Raw genomic sequence first — 19,620 nt, 5'->3', positions numbered from 1 at the left:
CAATTCATAAATGCCTTCTTCGACATGCATTTTCTCATCTGCTAGAAACATTTTTGGCACGTACACGCAAAGAAATTAATTAAATAAATATTTTCTTCTTTAACGACTTTTGATTTTCTTTTAGCTGATGACCTCCCTGCTTCCTCTGCTCTAGTGTATCAATGTCACGCGTTTGGAACCATTTATAGGCCGTATTTCAATTGCTACAAAAAAAAATTAAGGATAATTAATTAAGTTGCATACTTCTTGGTAAGGAAGCTTAAATTATTTATATTTGATTAAAATTTGTTACTTATGTTTTGTTTTAAACAAAATCAATTAGAAAGAAGAGAGAAAATGAATAATATTTCTTTTTCTCTGACTACAAGCACGATCCACAGATAAAATAAGTCAACCCATCCATAGAGGGATTTTTTTTTTCAGTGGTAACATGGCTAACTAAATATATGGAGGTGTCTTATTATAGATGGAAAATTAATAATGAGTAATTAAAGAAAGAGTAATTAAATAACAATAATTTTAGTCAACAGCTGATTTTGCTTGCTAATATTTTGCATGACAGTAAATTAAATAAAAATAAAAATGTAAATTAATAAATAAATAAGGAAATATTAGTTTTTGTAAACAAAACAATTTTGCAACAAAAGCAAATAAAAAAGTCGGCTAGATTACAGAATATTAATTAACGAGTTTAAAACAATAACTGATCAATATTCTACTTACTATATTTGTTGGACAGTACCTACAGAGAACTGATCAAATTATAACACTTCATTTATGCATGCTATGTATCTCTAGGGGTGTTCATCGGGTCCGGTTAAATCATTTTTAAACCAAACCGAGAGAATTCTGATTAAACGGTTTCGTTTTTTCGGTTAAATGGATCGGTTCGGTTCATTTTTTTTTAAAATCGGATCAATTCATTAGTTCAATTCAGTTTAGATATTTTACAATTGGATAGATCGAACTGATAAAAAATTCCGTCTTCCGTCCATACAAAATATTTTAAAAAATACAAAAATTATAACATAATATATATTACTTGGTTCGATTGAAATCAAACCGGTTATTTGGGCCTGCCCGACTGTCCATTATATATTCATTTGTATCTACAATTTTCTGTTAACTTTTGTTTATTAATTTGGGAGAATTATCAAATCCCCCATTTATTTGTATTCAGAGGGAAGATTATAAAATCCCCCTAATTTATTGTGTATTATGCCCCATTGCCTTTAGTCTGCATCTTTTGTAATATACGTGCTACTGCGAATCGGACAAGACTTCATGAATATAAATTTTAAATCAAAACTTAAAAAAAAATATTAAAACAAATTTCGAGATTTAGAATAAATGAAATTTGAAATTCTGATGCTGAAAAATGGTCCAGACTTTCATATAGCGGCCCTGAATTTTTCTTTTCATATTTTTTAAACTGATAATATGTTTATATATGCGGCAGAATTTAAAATTTTCATATAGCGGCCCTGAATTTTTCTTTTCATATTTTTTAAACTGATAATATGTTTATATATGCGGCAGAATTTAAAATTGAGCCCTTTTTCCTAGAAGTATAATTTAAAATTTTATATATAATTATTAAAATAAAATTGAACCGGAAGTTAGAATTGCAATTTGGCATGATACAATAGTTTTTTTGTCTTTTATCTTCGAAATACATATCTAGGAGGGACGTACGTGAGTAAAATATATATGTGCATCACAGTACAGAAACAGAATACATAGTCAACAACTCAAGAATAATTTAAACCAAACAACAAATACAAATAAATTAAAAGGAAAGAAAATGATAGCAGTACGGCCGTACGGCCGTACGGGAAGGATCCAAACACTAACACAAATAAATTAAAGGAAAGCACTCTACAATAACTCTTTAATTCATCCACGATATGTTGGGAACATGTTTGCAGATGTTGTTGCGGATCTCATCTTCATGCTCTTTTAATTCGCTGCTCCAACTTATGTCAAGTTGTTTGAGGTTGGACAGGTACTGAAGCCCGAGAGGCACCCTTACTTTCTTACAACTCCATAGTTTCACTTCCTTAAGTATGGGCATGGCACCCGCCTTTATCTCCCATTCTTCTAGATTGGTTAGGTAGTAAAACGTCAGCTCATGTAGCTGTTGGAAGCCTCCAGCAGAACAACTCATCTTTCGATTCACTTCTTCTCTTTGCAACCAGAGATTCCTGAGGCTGCGTAGCTTCTCTAGCACTGGCAGTGGATCTTCCTTGAACTGGAGACCAATGAGTATAAGCCGTGTGACGTGGATGGGAAACATGCCAACCTCAGGTGACAACTTGTTGTTGGGGGATGGGGACTGCACTTCTAGAAGCAGAGCATGTAAATGCTGATAAAATGGAAACCTTTGCATCTCCACAATTATTTGCGGCACTTCACTGACACGTAAATCAAGACGGGTTAGATGATTCAATGTATCAAGCAACTTGGCCATTAAATCCCATGAAAACGACCTCCCCACTTTGATAGCTAAATCACACAAATTTGGTAGTTTAGGTAACTGTGCATTCCATGACTCTTTGCTCTTCACACCCATGAGTGTTTGCAGATTTCTTAGGTTGGCAGATGATGAGGGTCCTGACAAATATGCAAGATTTAGCATCACATGCCTAAGTGTTTTCACATTCCATATATCATTAGGCAAGTTGACATGTCCACTTAGTTCACGAAAATCAAGAGTCACCACAAATTTCAGGTTGCCTATAAACAACTCAAAAATCTGCTGTTACTACTCAATCTCCCACTAAGTTCGTAATACCTGTTGAGAAACAAGATAATTAGAGAACCAGTTAGGCCTCAGACCCGTTAGGGGTATTTTCATCATTGATCATTTATTAGATAAAACCGAGTTACTAGTTAATAGCAATTATAGCATACCAACGTGAGATACACAAGACAGCCAATTAAAGAAAATAAACCAAGTGCCTTAAAGGCTACCAAGAGCTGCACAAGACAGCCACTCATACCACAAAAATAACAAGAGTGTATGTTCTTATCAATTTAAGTACCAGAAATACCAGAAAAACCAGAAAAAGGGCAGTGCCATACCAGAAAAATACCAGAAATCCAATAACATATACCAGAAAGACAGTACCAACAAAATACCAAAAACCAAGAAAAATACTATCAAACCTAAATAACAGCAAGAAAATTGATCAAATCCATACCAACCTGAGATCCTCCACCAAGCAAGAAAATTGATCAAATCAATAACCTAGAGATTAGCAATAAGTTTTCTACAAATTGCAAAAAAGGAGATCAACACCCAAGATCGATGTTGATTCTTGTATTCTCATCTTCGACCAAAAAGAAGATTGAAGGAGAGTGAAGGAGATCGGGACAAAGAGAAAAAAAAACAACGACCTCAAAGAAAGGAAAATGGGGAGCGATCAGAGAAAGAAGTCTCAGGAAGGTGAGAAAAAAAGGTGAAACGGGTCAGACAACTAGTCCAAGAAAACCAAGATCAAGTGAGGCAACTAATCCAGCAACTAATTACGCGGTTGGCTTAACAAGATCTCTCAAAATGCCAAAAATTTTAAATATACCATACTCCCAAAAAAGATAAACCAAACCACGACGGCTTTTGAAAAATTCAAATTTTGGCACGGCCGCATTCCCAAGATGCGGCCACCTTTTTGCGAGGCCGCATCTAGGTGATGTGGCCACCCTTTCTTTTCGTTCAGATTGAACTGCCACACGAGTAGGAGACAATAAAATAAAATAAATAATGGGCTGCATTCCCTAGATGCGGCCCGCAGAAAAGTGGCCACATCTAGGTGATGCGACCGTGTCAAAATTCAAATTTTTCAAAAAACGTAGTGGTTTGATTTATCTTTTTTGAGGGTATGGTATATTTAAAAATTTCAGCTCAAAATGTTGTGGTATTGCTTTAAATTCAATAAATCTTTCTTTAGAAAATCAAATAATTTTAGATAATAGTGCAACTAACCACATGTTTTGCAACAAAGATTTATTGACCAATTTAGACCTATCCAGAAATGACCAATATGTTGTTGTTGCAAATGATATGAAAACCAACATTGATGCCATGGGAATGTAATCTTCTTTTTCAAAAAATATAAAAGATATTTTTGTATATAAGTAGTTTTTCTACAAATTTAATTTCAATTAAAAAACTAATACAAGAATTAAATTGCAATGCAATTTTTTCTTCAAATATGTAATATTTAAGAATCAGTAAACCGGAAAAATAATTGGTGAAGGTTTTTTAGAAAATAGACTCTATCTTTTAAATTATGAAAAAATCAATCTAAATGCTAGAAGACAAGATAATTTTGACACTCTTTGACATAAAAGACTAGGACATCCTTCCAATAAAATTCTTAAATATATTTGTGATTTTTCAAAATTAAATTATATTAATTGTGAAGCGTGTAAATTACGAAAAACATACTAGATTACTATTTCATCTATCAAATAGTAAAAGTGAGAAACCTTTTGAGTGGGGACCCGCTTCAATTGAATCATTTATTGAATACAAATAGTTTGTAATTTTTATAGACGATTTTTCTAAAGTAACTATGTTACATTTACTAAAAAATAAAAGTGAAGTATTTTCTCACTTTCAAGAGTTTTATAATTTTACAGAAAATCAATATGATACAAAAATTAAAATATTTATATATGATAATAGAACAGAATTTATAAATAATTTTTTTTTCAAATATCTTCAAACAAAACTGAATCTTAACGTGTCTATACACCCAAACAAAATGGTATTTTTGAACTGAAAAATGGACATTTGCTTTAATCACTTGAGTTCCTTTATTTCGAAATAATGTGCCAAAGATTTTTTGGTCGGATGCCATACTCACCGCCACATATTTAAAAAATAGATTGTCAGGTGCAAGTTTAAATTATATAAGTCCATTGGAGATCCTTTACCAAAGAAAAATTATAATGAATCATTTGAGAATATTTGAGTGCAGATGCTTTGTACATAAAAACAATCAAGATAAATTGGATTATACGTCAATTTTTTTGATATATTCTTCACAAGAAAAAGTTATAAATTCTATGATTCAATTAATCACTAGTGCTATATTTCTAGAGATGTAACATTTCTAGAAAATGAGCTATATTACAAGGATGTTGATAATAAAAATAAATATCCAAGAAATACAAAACATATATGTATTACAACAAGTTGGTAATCGAATATAGAAAATACCACCATGGAGGAAAATACCACTCCGGTACAAGAGGAAAGTGAGATAGAAGAAATCTCACAAAACAAAGAGGAAGGGGAAAACTTGGAAGAAACAAGTGTGAAAAATACACTATTAAGAAGATCATCAAAGGACAATTAAACTATTGACAAGGTTAAGGGACTTTGTGACATACGAGGTACAATATCATATTCAAAACTTTATTTCCTACAAAAATATTTTCTCTCCACACCAAATATTTTTTACCTCTATTTCAAAAGAAATAGAACCAAATAATTACCTTGAAACAATAAACAACTCGGTTTGGCTAAAGGTCATGAGAGAAGAATTAAAGGCTCTCATATAAAATGAATCTTAGGTAATTGTACAATTACCAAAAGATAAAATATTAACTCGTAGGTTGTAAATGGGTATCAAAAATTAACTATAATTGTGATCGTATTATAAAATGGTATAAGGTTCGCTTAGTTGCAAAAGGATATACACAAACCTATGGTATATACTATTATGAAATTTGTGCACCCGTGGCCAAAATGAATACTGTGAGGATTTTATTTTCTATTGCGGTAAACCAAAATTAGAAATTATATCAAATGGACATCAAAAATGCATTTCTTCAAAGAACACTTGAAGAAGTGATATGTATGACTTTACCACCCAGGCATGAAAAAGATAAAAAAAAATTATGGATTAGCTTGAAAATTGAAGAAATTCATTTATGGATTGAAGCAATTTTCAAGAGCATGGTATAACAAACTAAGCTTTCATTTAATTTCTTGTAATTTTAAAATTAGTAGTGCCAATCATTATTTATTAGTAAAATTTGAAGGAACTAATACTACCATTATATATATTAGTATATGTTGATGACATTATAATTACCGGAAATAACCAATAAGAAATTAATAAATAGAATTTCAATTGAAAGAAAAAATTGACATTAAGGATCTTGGTTATTTAAAATATTTCTAGGAATAGAAATCGCACATTCTAAGATAGGCCTATTTGTTTCTCAAAGAAAATATACTTTTGATTTATTAAAGAAAACCGGTAAACTAGGTTGTAAACTGGCCTCAATACAAAAATATGGCAAGCATAAATTAAATAGTGAAGAAGGTGAGCCATTAGAATATATAAATCAATTTAAAAGACTTTTAATAAAATTAATATACCTAACGGTAACCCGTCAGGATATTTTGTTCTTAGTAAGTCCAATTAGCCAATTCATGGATGCTCCAAAAACACCACACTTGGAATTAATAAATGGAATTTTAAACTATTTAAAAAGAACACTCGGAAAAATAATTTGCATGAAAATAATAATTCTAACAATGTGTGTAGCTATTCCGATGCAGATTTGGCTAGGAGCTTCGATAGAAAATCAACATCCCGTTTTTGCACATTTATAGGCAAAAATATAGTCACATGAGAAAGAATGAAACACAATGTTGTGGCAAGATCAAAGCGCCAAGGCATAATCTTGTGTCATGGCATCACTAGTACAAAAAACCCCTTCACCGACCCTTAATCACCGACTATTTTAAGCAAAGCATCAGTGTTGCTCACACTACACTGACTCTTTTATTAAATAACAGTCAGCGTTGTTGTTCAACACTGACGCTTTATAAACAGTCAGTGTTGGTTATCAACACTGACTGTTTTTCAAAAAAGAGTCAGTGTTAAACACCAACACTGACTCTTTTTCAAGCGTCAGTGTTGATTACCAACTCTGACGCTTTAAAAACAGTCAGTGTTAGTACTCAACACTGACTCTTTTGAAAAACAGTCAGTGTTGAGTACCAACACTGACTCTTTTGAAAAACAGTCAGTGTTGAGTACCAACACTGATTCTTTTGAAAAACAGTCAGTGTTGAGTACTAACACTGACTCTTTTGAAAAAGAGTCAGTGTTGAGTAGCAATACTGACTCTTTAAAAACAGTCAGTGTTGGTACTCAACACTGACTCTTTTAAAAAACAGTCAGTGTTGGTACTCAACACTGACTCTTTGTAAAGCGTCAGTGTTGAGTACCAATACTGACTCTTTAAAAACAGTCAGTGTTGGTACTCAACACTGACTCTTTTGAAAAACAGTCAAAAGAGTCAGTGTTGAGTACCAACACTGACTCTTTGTAAAGCGTCAGTGTTGAGTAGCAATACTGACTCTTTAGAAACAGTCAGTGTTGGTACTCAACGCTGACTCTTTATCAAGACAGTCAGTGTTGAGTACCAACACTGACTGTTTGTAAAGCGTCAGTGTTGGGTAGCAATATCAGCAGATGATGAAATTTATGATTTTTGTACAGCAAATAATATGAATAAATTCCAAAAAAAATATTTCCTACTTTTATACATAACTTGTGACCAAATAATGTTTGTAATTATCAATTTCATATAATTTCATCAATATTTGTTCAAACAAATTGAGCTAATAACTGTGGACCGTTCATTTTCTTATGAATAATCAACGGGTGATCTGCAATCAAATAATTCCTAATTTATTTTAAAATGATCATGTTAGTACCAGGAACCTTAAAAACAAAAAAATAATTGGAGTTCCAACAATTGTAAGCTTCGATCCAATGTGTAATGTTTATAGCCTTACGATCTCGTTATATTCCGTCGCTTGGATGGATGTGTAAATGAACATCAAATTAGATAGCATTACATGCATGTTGCATATATGAATTTCGCATAAATTAAGGTGGGTTGTTCTAAATTCAATTTAATTCTAACTTCAAATTTTGCATAAAATTATTCTAATGTTGTGTATATATTTATTGCAGAAAAAATTGGATTCACCTCGAAGGGAAGCCAACAGTTGAAATTATGTTAAACACAAGCAAAACAGAGAGCATGCTAAAAGAATTACCATTCAAATTGGATTCACCCCAAATGTCGTCCGTGGGTCGATTGGAACCGTTTAAATTACTAGTACAATTGTTTAATTATTTAATTGTTTAAATTGTTTAAATTGATTAAGTAGTATGATCTTTCGTATAACATACTAAAAGAATTATATTAACATGAAATTTTGACTTTAATTATTAAGCTTTTTTATCGTATACAATATGGTTTTTATTTTACATAATAAATTTGTATTTATAAATCTGTCTAAATTTGTAAGATATTTAACAATTATGTATATTTTTCATATTTTTGTTTGTTTCATTTTCCATTCTAATTTACGTATAACATACTAAAGAAAATCACAGGTTATATGAAATGTGATTTCAACCGGGATTTTGTGTCCGTTGACAAATTTTAGAAGGGAATCTAATTAAGTAATTTGTGGATATTTTATAATACAATTAAGTCTTCCAAAATTTATAATATATTTTTAAACTTTGATTAGTTGTTAAGAAAGTATGTACATAAATAAATAACATGATAATTTAATTTATGTTGAAGAAAATAAAAATATGTTAATTAGAAACTTAGAATTGTGTAACACATGCTCATGCAAACTTGGATCCGTTAACTAAGGGCTTAATACCCAACAACAAATATTCATGCATAAATAATAATGCAAACTAAGATCAAGAATTTTTTCAAATTTTTGTCTGGTGCGGAGGGAAATGAAATTTTGAGTTACAACTTCGGAAAATAAAATTCAGCAGCAAAAATCACTGACGGCTATAAAAAACAGTCAGTGTTGACATCTAACACTGACTGTTTTTTAAAAAACAGTCAGTAATAGCAGCTAACACTGACTATTTAAAAAAAAACAGTCAGTGTTATATCTCAACAGTGACTGTTTTGCATAACCATCGGTGATTTACATCCAACAGTGACTGTTTTGTATAGCCGTCGGTGATTTACATCTGCTCTGAAAATTTCATTTCCCCGTCAATTTGCGCCATTTCCCTTCCTTTGTGTACAAAAATTTTCATTTCCCCCGCCCTCCTCTATCTCTCTTTTGTGAAAACTCTCTCTTGCTCCATCTCTCTCGCTCTCTTCAGATAGCCGCCAGACCGCACCATCCCTACCCATATCTCCCTCGCTCTCTCGCATCAGATCGGCACCATCCCTGACGCACCATCTCTCTCTCGATATCTCACCAACACAGACCCATCAGATCGGCACCAGCACAGCATAGACGCGCTCCCATTCTCCTCCTCCTCCTCTTAGGCTACTCTCTCTGTCGCCGCCTCCGCCATCAGATCGCCTCTCTCCTCCGCCTCTTCACCCATCGGCGCCTCTCCTCCCATCCTAGCGCGTCCTCCACTCTCCACCGATTCTCTCCTCCGCCTCAGATCGGCATCAGGTAGGCCTTGTTGTTCTATTTGATCAAATCATTATTAGAGTTTAATCAATTATGGTTTGAGGCGTGAAATCCTTGTTCTTGCTTGTTTAATTGATGATTGAATCTCTTGTGTTGAAACCGTTGTTCTTGCTTTCGAATTGATGATTGAATCCTTTTACGGCTCTGGGTTGATTTCGAATCTGGTACTGGTACCAAATCGGTACCAGTGTGCTTTGGTACCAGTGTACACTGGTACCAAATCTCTTCGTGAATAGTCCTAACACATAAAAATACCGAGGTCTAAGATTGCAATCATTTTACATATATCTCTTTTTCTCTGATTTGGCAATCTATAACTGTGTACTGGTACCAAATCTATAACTTTGTTTTTGTTTTTTTGTCATTTTCTTTCTCTCTATTTTTTTGTAACAGGATGAAAGCAAGAGCAAAAAGGGTCTGGCTGAAATTTATGAGGTTTGTGACAACATCTTACGATATATATTAGCTTTCATCTAAAGAAAAAAGGGTTCACATTTCATTTATTTGGTTTCTCTGTATTTTCAGGAAGAATATGCACAAACAGCTATGCATGCTACAGCTCCTATATCTGTCTCAGATGAACTCAAAAAGGAGGTGCTTTATAAAATTTTGATTTACTGTTTACAAATCTATTAATTAAGTGGTTACTTTAGTGTCAAATGCTGATCTCTGATTTCCTTTTTAAAGGCTGAAATGCTATTAAAAAGATATGCTCGAAACTTGATGCTTTGTCGCATTTCCACTTTGCCCCTAAACCGGTATGCTTGCTTGAAATGGTTTTGCTCAGTTGCTATATCTCTCAAGAAAGTTCTTAGTGATATGTTATGTCATTTACAGGTAATAGAGGATATGTCGATACAAGCCAATGTTACGGCTCTTGCAATGGAAGAGGTACTTCATTTTTTTAAGCAATTTTCATTTGGTGCTCTGCAAAATCTCATATATCATCACATATGGTTTAAAATCCGAAATGTCATCTATACTCAGTATAAAACGGAGGAAAGATAAAGGCAAACAAAAACTTAGCCTTGGGACTTCACCCGAATATGAAACCCAGGAGACGAGGTACTTTATTTGATAACTGCACATACTTTATTTAAGTGGTTTTGCCAATTTTTAGAATTTTTAGAAATGCAGAACAGCACTTAACAGTGCTTGAAAGACAGGCAGATTTGGTAAATAAGCAGTTTTTGTATTTTGAGAATGTGAAAATTAAAAATGTTTAATAAATACTTAGAAAATCCTAAAAATATAAATTTTTTGGTCTAATTGTGTGTTTTGAAGTCCTTTATTTGACTATATCCTTGATTTTGTCATTTGGTCCCTGTAGCTGATTGTTCTATTCAGTTTTCTGATGCTGGTCATTTTGTTCATCTCTTGTACCAGTTGAGTGCCTCACTTGGTTCATTTGTTCTTTTGACTGGTACAACACCTGACATTGACTGGTACACATGTTGTAAGTCTGATTGTTATGCTAACAAGTCCCTTTTAATTTATTTACATCATTTTAGATATGACAGAGAGCTTTTAATTGTGAAAATCACTGTTTTTGAAGATAAAATTCATAAGCAAATGCTCTGTCAGTCTGAGATTATGCAAGATAGTCCTTGTCATTTCTTTTATTCTGACTAATTAAATACTTGTATAGGTATGCACTGCGAGAAAAGAATGTGACATTGATGACATCTTGAACTATAGAGCATGTGCAGAGAAACAGTTGCAGGTTCTCTCTGTCTTCAATTTTGGTGGAGGACCATTTAGTTTGTTGAGATAACATACAGTACCTGACATATTGTTTTATCTTAGGTGGGATTAAGAATGATGTGTAGGTTAGGTGTGCTTGGTTTTTTTTGGTGAATGAATCTATTATGTTGTGTGTTTTTTGATGAATGAATATATTATGTTGTCTAAATTATTTGTATGATACTTTGTTTAACATCAATAAATGTTAAATAGTAATATATGGCTAGCAAAAATATGGAGGCTAGCCCAAATATAAGCAGAATCATGTCGAAATTTTTATATCAACACTGACGGTTATAGAGCAAACAATGACTGTTTTTAATATCTATACTGACGTTTTTAATATCAACACTGACTATTTTTAAAGAGTCATTGCTGAATTCTAATCACTGACTCTTTTTAAAAACAGTCGGTGTTGGTACTCAACACTGACTCTTTTTAAAAAGAGTCGGTGTTGGTACTCAACACTGACTCTTTTTAAAAACAGTCAGTGTTGAGTACCAACACTGACTCTTTTTAAAAAGAGTCAGTGTTGAATACCAACACTGACGCTTTAAAAACAGTCAGTGTTGGTATCCAACACTGACGCCCTAAAAACAGTCAGTGTTGGTTTCAACACTGACTGTTTTTAAAGAGTCAGTAAAAGGTCACCTTCACTGGCGCTGGCTTTACTGACGCCACTGTAACAGTCGGTGTAGGGGTATTTGAACAGTCAGTGAAGGGGTTTTTTGTACTAGTGCATCAACCGTGAGTTAATTGACATGGATCAAGCAACTCCTCACAGATATGGGAATTAAAATTCAAACAACAATGAAAATATTTAGCAACAACCATGCGGCACGACACATAGCATCCAATTCGGTGTTTCACAAGAGAACAAAATACATCGAGGTGGATTACCACTTTGTTAGAGAAAAAATTCAAGCAAAGGAAATTAAAACTTATTTTGTAAGAAGTGAAGACCTATTCGCCGATATCTTTACGAAGGGATTAGATCCAAGACAATTTATTGAAAACATGAACAAATTAGGGTTGATTGACATTTACAACTCTAAGTTGAGGGGAAGTGTTAAGAATCAAGATAGTTAGAGCACCAGTTAGGCCTCAGACCCATTAGGGGTATTTTCATCATTAACAATTTATTAGAAAAAAGAGAGTTAGTAATAATAAAAAAAGCAACTCCATATTTTTATTCGACTGTTATGTAACCATTAGAGAAAACAAACAATTCATCATACTGTTTGTTTATCACTTCACTGTTTTATTCCCCAAAAATCAACAATACCTTAATTGATGCAGTCCATGAAAACACTCGACTGCCAATCCACTCCTTGATCCCGCCATGTAATTAAGCACCTTAAGCAGCCTTTGCCGAGAGCAATTTGGCATTGGATTCTTAAAGCACAACAAAGAACGGAGATTTGGATTTGCATGTTCCATCAATTCATCACAACCCGAGTAATGGATTGCCATACGACGTGCCTTGGCGCTGCTCTCCCAGTTGTCAGAGTTTGAGAAAATTGTGAGAAAGTTATCCTTTTTGGCCTTTTCGATGGCAAGTTCACGAAGGAGATCATGTATACGACAACTTTTGATGGAATCATTGTGAAATCTATTTTATACTTGAACCAAGCTTCTGTTAAAATTAAATTAGAAGATTAATTAAATTGGAATCTTTATTTGGATTATATGAAGTGTATAAGAAAATTGTTAGTCAACAATATGAGTTGACTTTTAAATAGCCAATTAAATTTAAGGAAACTTAGATATATAACTATGGTAAATATATTAATTAGATATTTCTCCATCTAAAATTAAAAATTAGTTATTGTCCCATCTAAATTTAACCATTTTATTAATATACCCATATCTTAATTTTATCAGTTAAAAATATAATTAAATAATATAAAAATCTAAATGGACATATTTGCCCCTTATTCAATATATATCCTGCTTCGTGAGTAACAGAAAGAAAGACAATACCTTCTCTAAATCTTTCTTCTTCTGTTCATTACCAGGAACTTTGGTGCTTGTCACGATCTCAACTCAGTTTGGGAATAGATGTTCAGAAAAGTGACTTGGGCAATTTGCGAAGTAAAAGAGATGAAGATGACCGCTGATGCATGTGGCAAGTGCACGGGCACCGATTTAATTAAAATAAAGAGACTGATAAAAGGGCCCAACATTTCTCTGCAAAGTGGGATACAACAGTAGGATTGGAGATGGATATAGGCATATTAACTGGAGAACGGAAACAACAGATATTAGGAAGTTTCATGCAACAGTTCAGCAAGTAAGATGCTGACGTGTCACGCTGAATATGAATAGAAAGATCTAGACTATGAAATTTAGCAACTTTTGTCGGAGTAGCATTCTCCTATATATATGCAAGCATTGTAACCAAATCATTTAAGAAAAAGATAGATGATCAATTTAACCAAAATAGTGCATATCTGATTGATTTAGGGTATCAATAAGAAATTGGTGAAAATTTTAAGGCCCTTGATCTTGGCAACAAACTAATTTTTGTGGGAAAAGAATAATTGGTGAAAAATTTAAGGCCCTTCATCTTGGCTCCTATCAAGTGGTTTTGATTACTTGTTTGAAAAGACGTTTGGGTGTATATAAGGGAAGAAATAACGCACCCAAGTTATTGGTAATTAACGGAAGAAACAAAATTCGGAGAAGGTATTCTGTTTAATGTTACATAATTTGTGTTACTCGTAATGAACGGAAGAAGCTAATCTTTTTTTTTTTGCAGGTTAAACCCGTAATTAACGGAAGAAGCAGGGTATTGAATAAGGGGCAAATATGTCCATTAATTTTTTAGTTATTATTTAATTATATTTTAAAATGCTAAAATTAATAAATGGGTGTATTAATGAAATAGTTGAGTTTAGATGGAAAAATAACTAATTTTCAACTTTGGATGGAGAAATACCTAATGGATGAATTTATGATGGATATATATCTGAATTTCAATATGTAAGATATCTTATCTAACAAAATAAAGAAAATCAAAAGGTAAGTTTAATGAATCTGTAATAGAATGATGAAATATCGAAGTATACCTTTGCACTAGATCCTCTAGGAAGCTCTCAGCAGTATTCTCCAATGTTCTGGATTCTTCTGTTGGTATGAACCCCTCAGCAACCCACAACCGAAATAATCTTTCAGCTTCGATTTCATAGTCTTCAGGGAAAGCCGCAAAGTACATGAAGCATGTTTTGAGAACTAATGGCAAGTCATCGTAGCTGGTTTCCATGATCTGAGTACATTCTCTCCCCTCAATACTCTAGTTCATAGTTTGCAACATATTACTCCAAGAAATATAATTGGGATTTCTTTTTGATAATAAACCTCCTAAAACCGACAATGCAAGAGGTAATCCACCACATTTTTTAACAAATTGTTTTCCAACCACATCCAATTCATCGGGATACCCTTCAATCAAATCTCGATTAGGTAGGGCCTTTTTAAACAAAAGCTCTAGACTCGCTTCCTCAGTTAAATATGACAGTTTATATGGTTCAGCATTATCAACAATGTTTTGGATTCTAGTTGTTACGATTACTCTACTTCCAATCTTGGCATCAGGTAGCACTTCACCAATTTTAGTCCATATATCTCTTTTCCATATATCATCTAGTTCTAGAAGGTACTTCTTTGGCTGTGGCTTTTTACCAGGTTGAGGGTCATGAGAATTTGGACATAAATAGTCTTCTACAGTGTACTTCTCACCATTAAGAATTTTGTAAAGCTTTGTAAGTAAATACTCTTCTCCACCTTCTAGGTCGTTTTGAGGCAGAGGTTTTCCCTCAACTTGCTCTATAATCTTTCTCAAAATATCCATTAGACTGAACTCTTGAGAAATAACTACCCATATGCGTACATCAAAATGTCTCTTGACATCATTGCTGTAGAAAACAAAGCAGATAGTTTGAATCATATAATATTCCTCTGCTCCTATAATCGGTACTTGTACATATATATTATCATAGAGGTTGGTTCTCACACTTTATTTTTTGACAAAAGAATTTAATTTTAAGCTGTCTAATCATCTAGTCTGTATACGAGTATTTAGTTTGACATTTCTCCTTATTCCTTAAGTACTAATTTTTCTAAAACTCTACCTGAGTATTAAAAAGTAAACTCATCAGAATTAAAAGGTACAGAACTCTCTGTAAAACTTTCACAAGATATACCATAATTCTAAAAAATATAGCATTGATTTTATTTTCGAAAAAAATTAGGTTCAAAACTAATGGGTAAATTTCTACAGAAAATTTCTACAAAAAATTAGCATTGATTTTATTTTCACAAGAACAGTAGAAGAGTAAATTTCTACAGAAAATGTGTCTGGCTAAAATCTTATGGGTAAATTTAATAAATTAGAACTTTTGAGGTGCATATATGGAATTTTGCCTTCAAAAACCATCTTTTCAGGGAAAGTTTCAATTGAATTGCACGATTTTATAACCCTATTTCCGACATTTTTATTTTTATCTGTTTTCTAAATTTTTTATTAAAAATAACCATATTTTAGAGTTATTTTAAAAATACGCAAGCCGCAGAAAAAATCTGTGGTTTGGGCTTTTTTTATTAACTAACCCAAGTTGCAGATTTTTTTTGCGGCTTGGGGTGTTTTTCTTTTCTTATAAACTCATTTTTTTTATAATATATGTATATGTATATGTATATGTATATGTATATATAATATATGTATATATATAATATATGCAAATATAATATATGTATATATAATATATGTATATATAATATATGTATATATATAATATATGCATATATAATATATGTATATATAATATAAGATTTGTGATTCAAAAACAATGGTTTTTTTTTTATAAACTCGTTTTTTTGTCTGTTTGTGACTCAGTAAACGAAGTAGCTAGGAGATTGATTTTTTTGATAAACTCATTTTTTTGCCAACTTGCTTTTTTACATATATTAGATATACATATATATACACACACACATATACATATATTATAAAAAAAATGATTTTATCAAAAAAAAAAAAACCAAACCGTAGATTTTTTCTGCGACTTGGGTATTTTAAAAAAAACCCTAAAATATGGATATTTTTAATAAAATATTTTAGAAAAGAGTTTGGCTAGTATGACATCAGTGTCATTTCAACCTATATAACACTAACTCTACAACCTATCAAATCGACTTCAAATGGTGAATCCAAACCGTTCAAACCAATCTACTTCATTAGTTGTGCATTTAGATACAAAATTTATAACTTTTTCGAATTTATTTAGTATTAAGTCAAGTGGTCAAATGTGTGAGTTTTTAAGTTAATTTTAATACATTTATTTTTTAATATTTTTACCGCTTGATTTGATACTAAAATAACTCGAAAATATAAAAAAAAAAATTGTATGTAAACACATCACTCATAATGTAAATTGGTTTGAACAGTTTGAATTAGTCGTTCAAAGTCGATTTGATAGATTTTAGAGTTTGTGTTATATAGGCTAAAATGACACTGATGTTATATTAGCCAAACTCTTTAGAAAATGGGTAAAAATAAAAATGTCGGCCCTATTTCAACAGGTAGCTTTATTAATTTTTGGACAAAATTTGTGCAGAACGAGTATAAGAACTTAAGATTCATATAAATAAGATGATAAGGAAAGGTTCAAATATCATATTATTAATTTTCCTAATTTTGATACAGCTGCTTCATATAATCATATTTACCTATTGTAGACTTTTCGAGCAAGAGTTGTTTTTCCGAGCCCACCAGGTCCCACAATTGAGATGATAGAGCGCCTTTTAATGCTTATGTCAAGCAACTGATTTACCATGCTGTCCCTGTCAGAATCGAAGCCGACAACAACAGGATCATCAATCTGGTGTAGCACAGGGGGCCTGATCGGTAGCCTCAGCCGCTGTCCACTGCCTTCACCCAAAGAGTTGATTCCAAATCTCTCTCTGCTTTCATTGATCTCCCGAAGCTGTGCCAGGATGTTATTCATCTCATCAGCAAGGTTGTGCAAAGCCGGGAGGTTTTTGCACTTCCACCACATCGTTTTAGCAGCCCCAACAATTCGAGAACATCCTCTTCTTGAAGGGTTCTCAGGAACGTTCAAGAAAAAGACATTGTCTATCACATCTTCTATGTCATAAGCCACATCTCTGACCTCCTTTACCCACTGCTTCTCCCTCTCATTTACAATTTGCTTCATATCAGCATCTTTAATGAAGGCTTTAATCCTACTGAGCTCACGACTCAAAGTGTCCACCTGCTTACCGACACCTTGTATTTGTAAAACCTCCTTAACAACAGCATCCGACAACTTATCCAAAACAAAACTAACTATACCCTCCGCCATCTTTCAAACCAATTTATTGCTGATTTATTCGCGTGGAGGAGTTATGTACAGAAGACCGGTATAATCGAAGCTGAGTCGAAACAATCGGATGAATTCGAATGATTATCACAAAAGTGACCAAATTTTTGCGATGTTATGGTAAGTGCTATCTTAATTTTTAGACATCAAAGAAAGGGAGTGAGATATCTGGAAAGAGATAAAAGAGGAAGATTTAAAGAGTAAAGCAGTTTCTAACAGGGGAATCCAATAATTTACGGATGCTACTTATCATCAGGATCATTGGCCCACTTGGAATCGAGGAAAGTAGCCTATTAATTTTAATTTTTTAAACCTTTAAAATAAAATACAGTGTGGTCTAAGGATCTTTTCAAAGAAGTGATTAATTTGTATATATTACAATAAAAAGAAAAGAAAGAAAAATAAAATGAAACACTTGGCCCACACGAATAATGCACTTCACCGATGGCCAATTGTTAATATTGTGGGGCCCCAAATCATTTGGTTGCAATTGTTATCTATTTCCATTTTGCGATCCACTGGGTTTCAATTTTCAAATTAATTCTTAAAGCTATAATTTCCTTTTACACAATCTAAATTTCTTTTGAGTCAGAGAAATATTGAAATATCGATCATCAGAGAATTATCCACTCGATGCTCCCGTCATTCCCACTGACATTAAAAATGGTTGATTGATGATGACTGGAAATCGTAACTAATAAAATTTATATACATATTAAGTAATTTGATACTATTGAAAACAAAAGTTACTGATTTATATACATCATCCTGTGCTGTGATCAGACTAGTTCGTGTAACGTATATGATGCCATTTTTCTGAAGGATGGTCATGTCACATCACATCATATGCTTTGGAGTTTGAACAGCTATTTAATATTTATCATTACTTATTGCTTAAAATACTTTGATGTTGTACAAGCTTGGCATTTAAATAAGATAGTTTGATACCAAACCTGGTTTCATATTTCAAGTTAGGGTCGGATACAAGAGATGATAAGTTTAGCATATATACTGAAAAGCTGATGTTGTCTAAAGTTGAATTTATAGAGGCATCATTAAAGTTGAGAATATATATCTTAGCGGAAACAAATCTGCTGCGATCCGAATTTGATGAACAGTACCTTGCAATTCTTGCTAATTTTTCAAATCCAACTGTGGATTTATTTTGAGATGCGTGCATAAAAAAACTAGCTACTTGGAGATGCGTGCACAGAAAAAGTTGAATGGTTGGATTTGGAAAAGCAGAGATTGCAGGGTACTGTTCATTAAATTTGGATCGCAGCAGATTTCATTCCATATCTTAGCATATATGCTGAAAGCTGATGTTGTCTAAAGTTGAATTTATAGAGGCATCATTAAAGTTGAGAATATATATCTTAGCATATATGCTGAAAGCTGATGTTGTCTAAAGTTGAATTTATGGAGGCATCATTAAAGTTGAGAATATATATCGTTTCTTTTAAAAAAAGAAACAACATAAAAGAAGGGTACCAAAAATAATTCAGGGGTGGGTGGTGGGCCCAGCTAATTTTTCACAAGATCTTAAATCAGGCTTATAATACGAAATACCAAACTGGGAAGTACAAAATTATTCACTGATGAGAGACAAAAATTTTCACCGAGCAGTACAAACTTTGGAATAGAAACAAAGTGAAACGTAAAAATTAACATTGAAAATCAGTATTTTGGACATCAAATTTTACATTTTTTTGAAAATTATTTACTATTTTTTTAGAATTTTTGAAAATCAGTGTTTTTCATTATGTAAAAAAATATTGTATTATTCTGGTTAAAACTTTGGAGTGCGGAAAGAGTGTGTTTATATATGGAGATAGTTATCAGAATATAAAAATGAAAAAGAAAAAGGCAAAAAGATGAAAAAGAAAAGGACAACCAATAATGCAGTTCACTGATAGCTCACCTAAAATTTCACACGAGACAAACTCAAAATGTGAAACACCAAACATAGTAGTACAAATGATCCAC

General features: G+C 32.5%; 3 protein-coding genes across 6 annotated transcripts in view; 1 reads left to right on the top strand and 2 right to left on the bottom strand.

Moving 5' to 3' along the window:
- LOC144554405 (putative disease resistance RPP13-like protein 3) overlaps nucleotides 1-17,841 on the bottom strand; it is a 53,205-nt gene extending 35,364 nt beyond the window's left edge. Inside the window, exon 1 of the mRNA XM_078302727.1 lies at nucleotides 17,557-17,841. Within this exon, the coding sequence (XP_078158853.1) occupies nucleotides 17,557-17,616 (60 nt within the window). The 5' untranslated portion in view covers nucleotides 17,617-17,841. The remainder of the gene's footprint in view (nucleotides 1-17,556) is intronic.
- Nucleotides 1-19,620, bottom strand: part of LOC144553971 (disease resistance protein RPP13-like) — an 88,851-nt gene that overhangs the window by 36,514 nt on the left and 32,717 nt on the right. The window lies entirely within an intron of this gene.
- LOC144553976 (uncharacterized) lies at nucleotides 9,352-11,469 on the top strand. Of its 4 annotated transcripts, XR_013511488.1 has the most exons (8): nucleotides 9,352-9,490; nucleotides 9,902-9,943; nucleotides 10,034-10,102; nucleotides 10,196-10,266; nucleotides 10,346-10,399; nucleotides 10,496-10,573; nucleotides 10,895-10,964; nucleotides 11,157-11,469. XR_013511488.1 is itself a non-coding variant. In XM_078302152.1 (5 exons), the coding sequence occupies exons 3-5, from the start codon at nucleotides 10,055-10,057 to the stop codon at nucleotides 11,280-11,282; spliced, it is 378 nt and encodes a 125-aa protein (XP_078158278.1). In that variant the 5' UTR covers nucleotides 9,352-9,490; nucleotides 9,902-9,943; nucleotides 10,034-10,054; the 3' UTR covers nucleotides 11,283-11,469. The 4 variants fall into 4 exon arrangements, 1 of the variants encoding a protein (XP_078158278.1); XR_013511489.1 differs by lacking the exon at nucleotides 10,895-10,964; XR_013511490.1 differs by lacking the exons at nucleotides 10,496-10,573; nucleotides 10,895-10,964.

The sequence above is a fragment of the Carex rostrata genome, chromosome 5, assembly GCF_964058835.1.
Source record: "Carex rostrata chromosome 5, lpCarRost1.2, whole genome shotgun sequence".
NCBI lineage: Eukaryota > Viridiplantae > Streptophyta > Magnoliopsida > Poales > Cyperaceae > Carex > Carex rostrata.
The sequence above is the reverse complement of the archived record's forward strand: the minus strand, read 5'-3'. Positions and strand labels throughout refer to the sequence as shown.

Bases quoted from the DNA above. Each gene is read 5' to 3' on its own strand.
- LOC144553976 (XM_078302152.1), top strand. From the start codon at position 10,055: ATGCATGCTACAGCTCCTATATCTGTCTCAGATGAACTCAAAAAGGAG. The intron at 10,103-10,195 runs GTGCTTTATAAA...TCCTTTTTAAAG, and splicing joins CAGATGAACTCAAAAAGGAG to GCTGAAATGCTATTAAAAAG. The intron at 10,400-11,156 runs GTACTTCATTTT...ATACTTGTATAG, and splicing joins CGGCTCTTGCAATGGAAGAG to GTATGCACTGCGAGAAAAGA.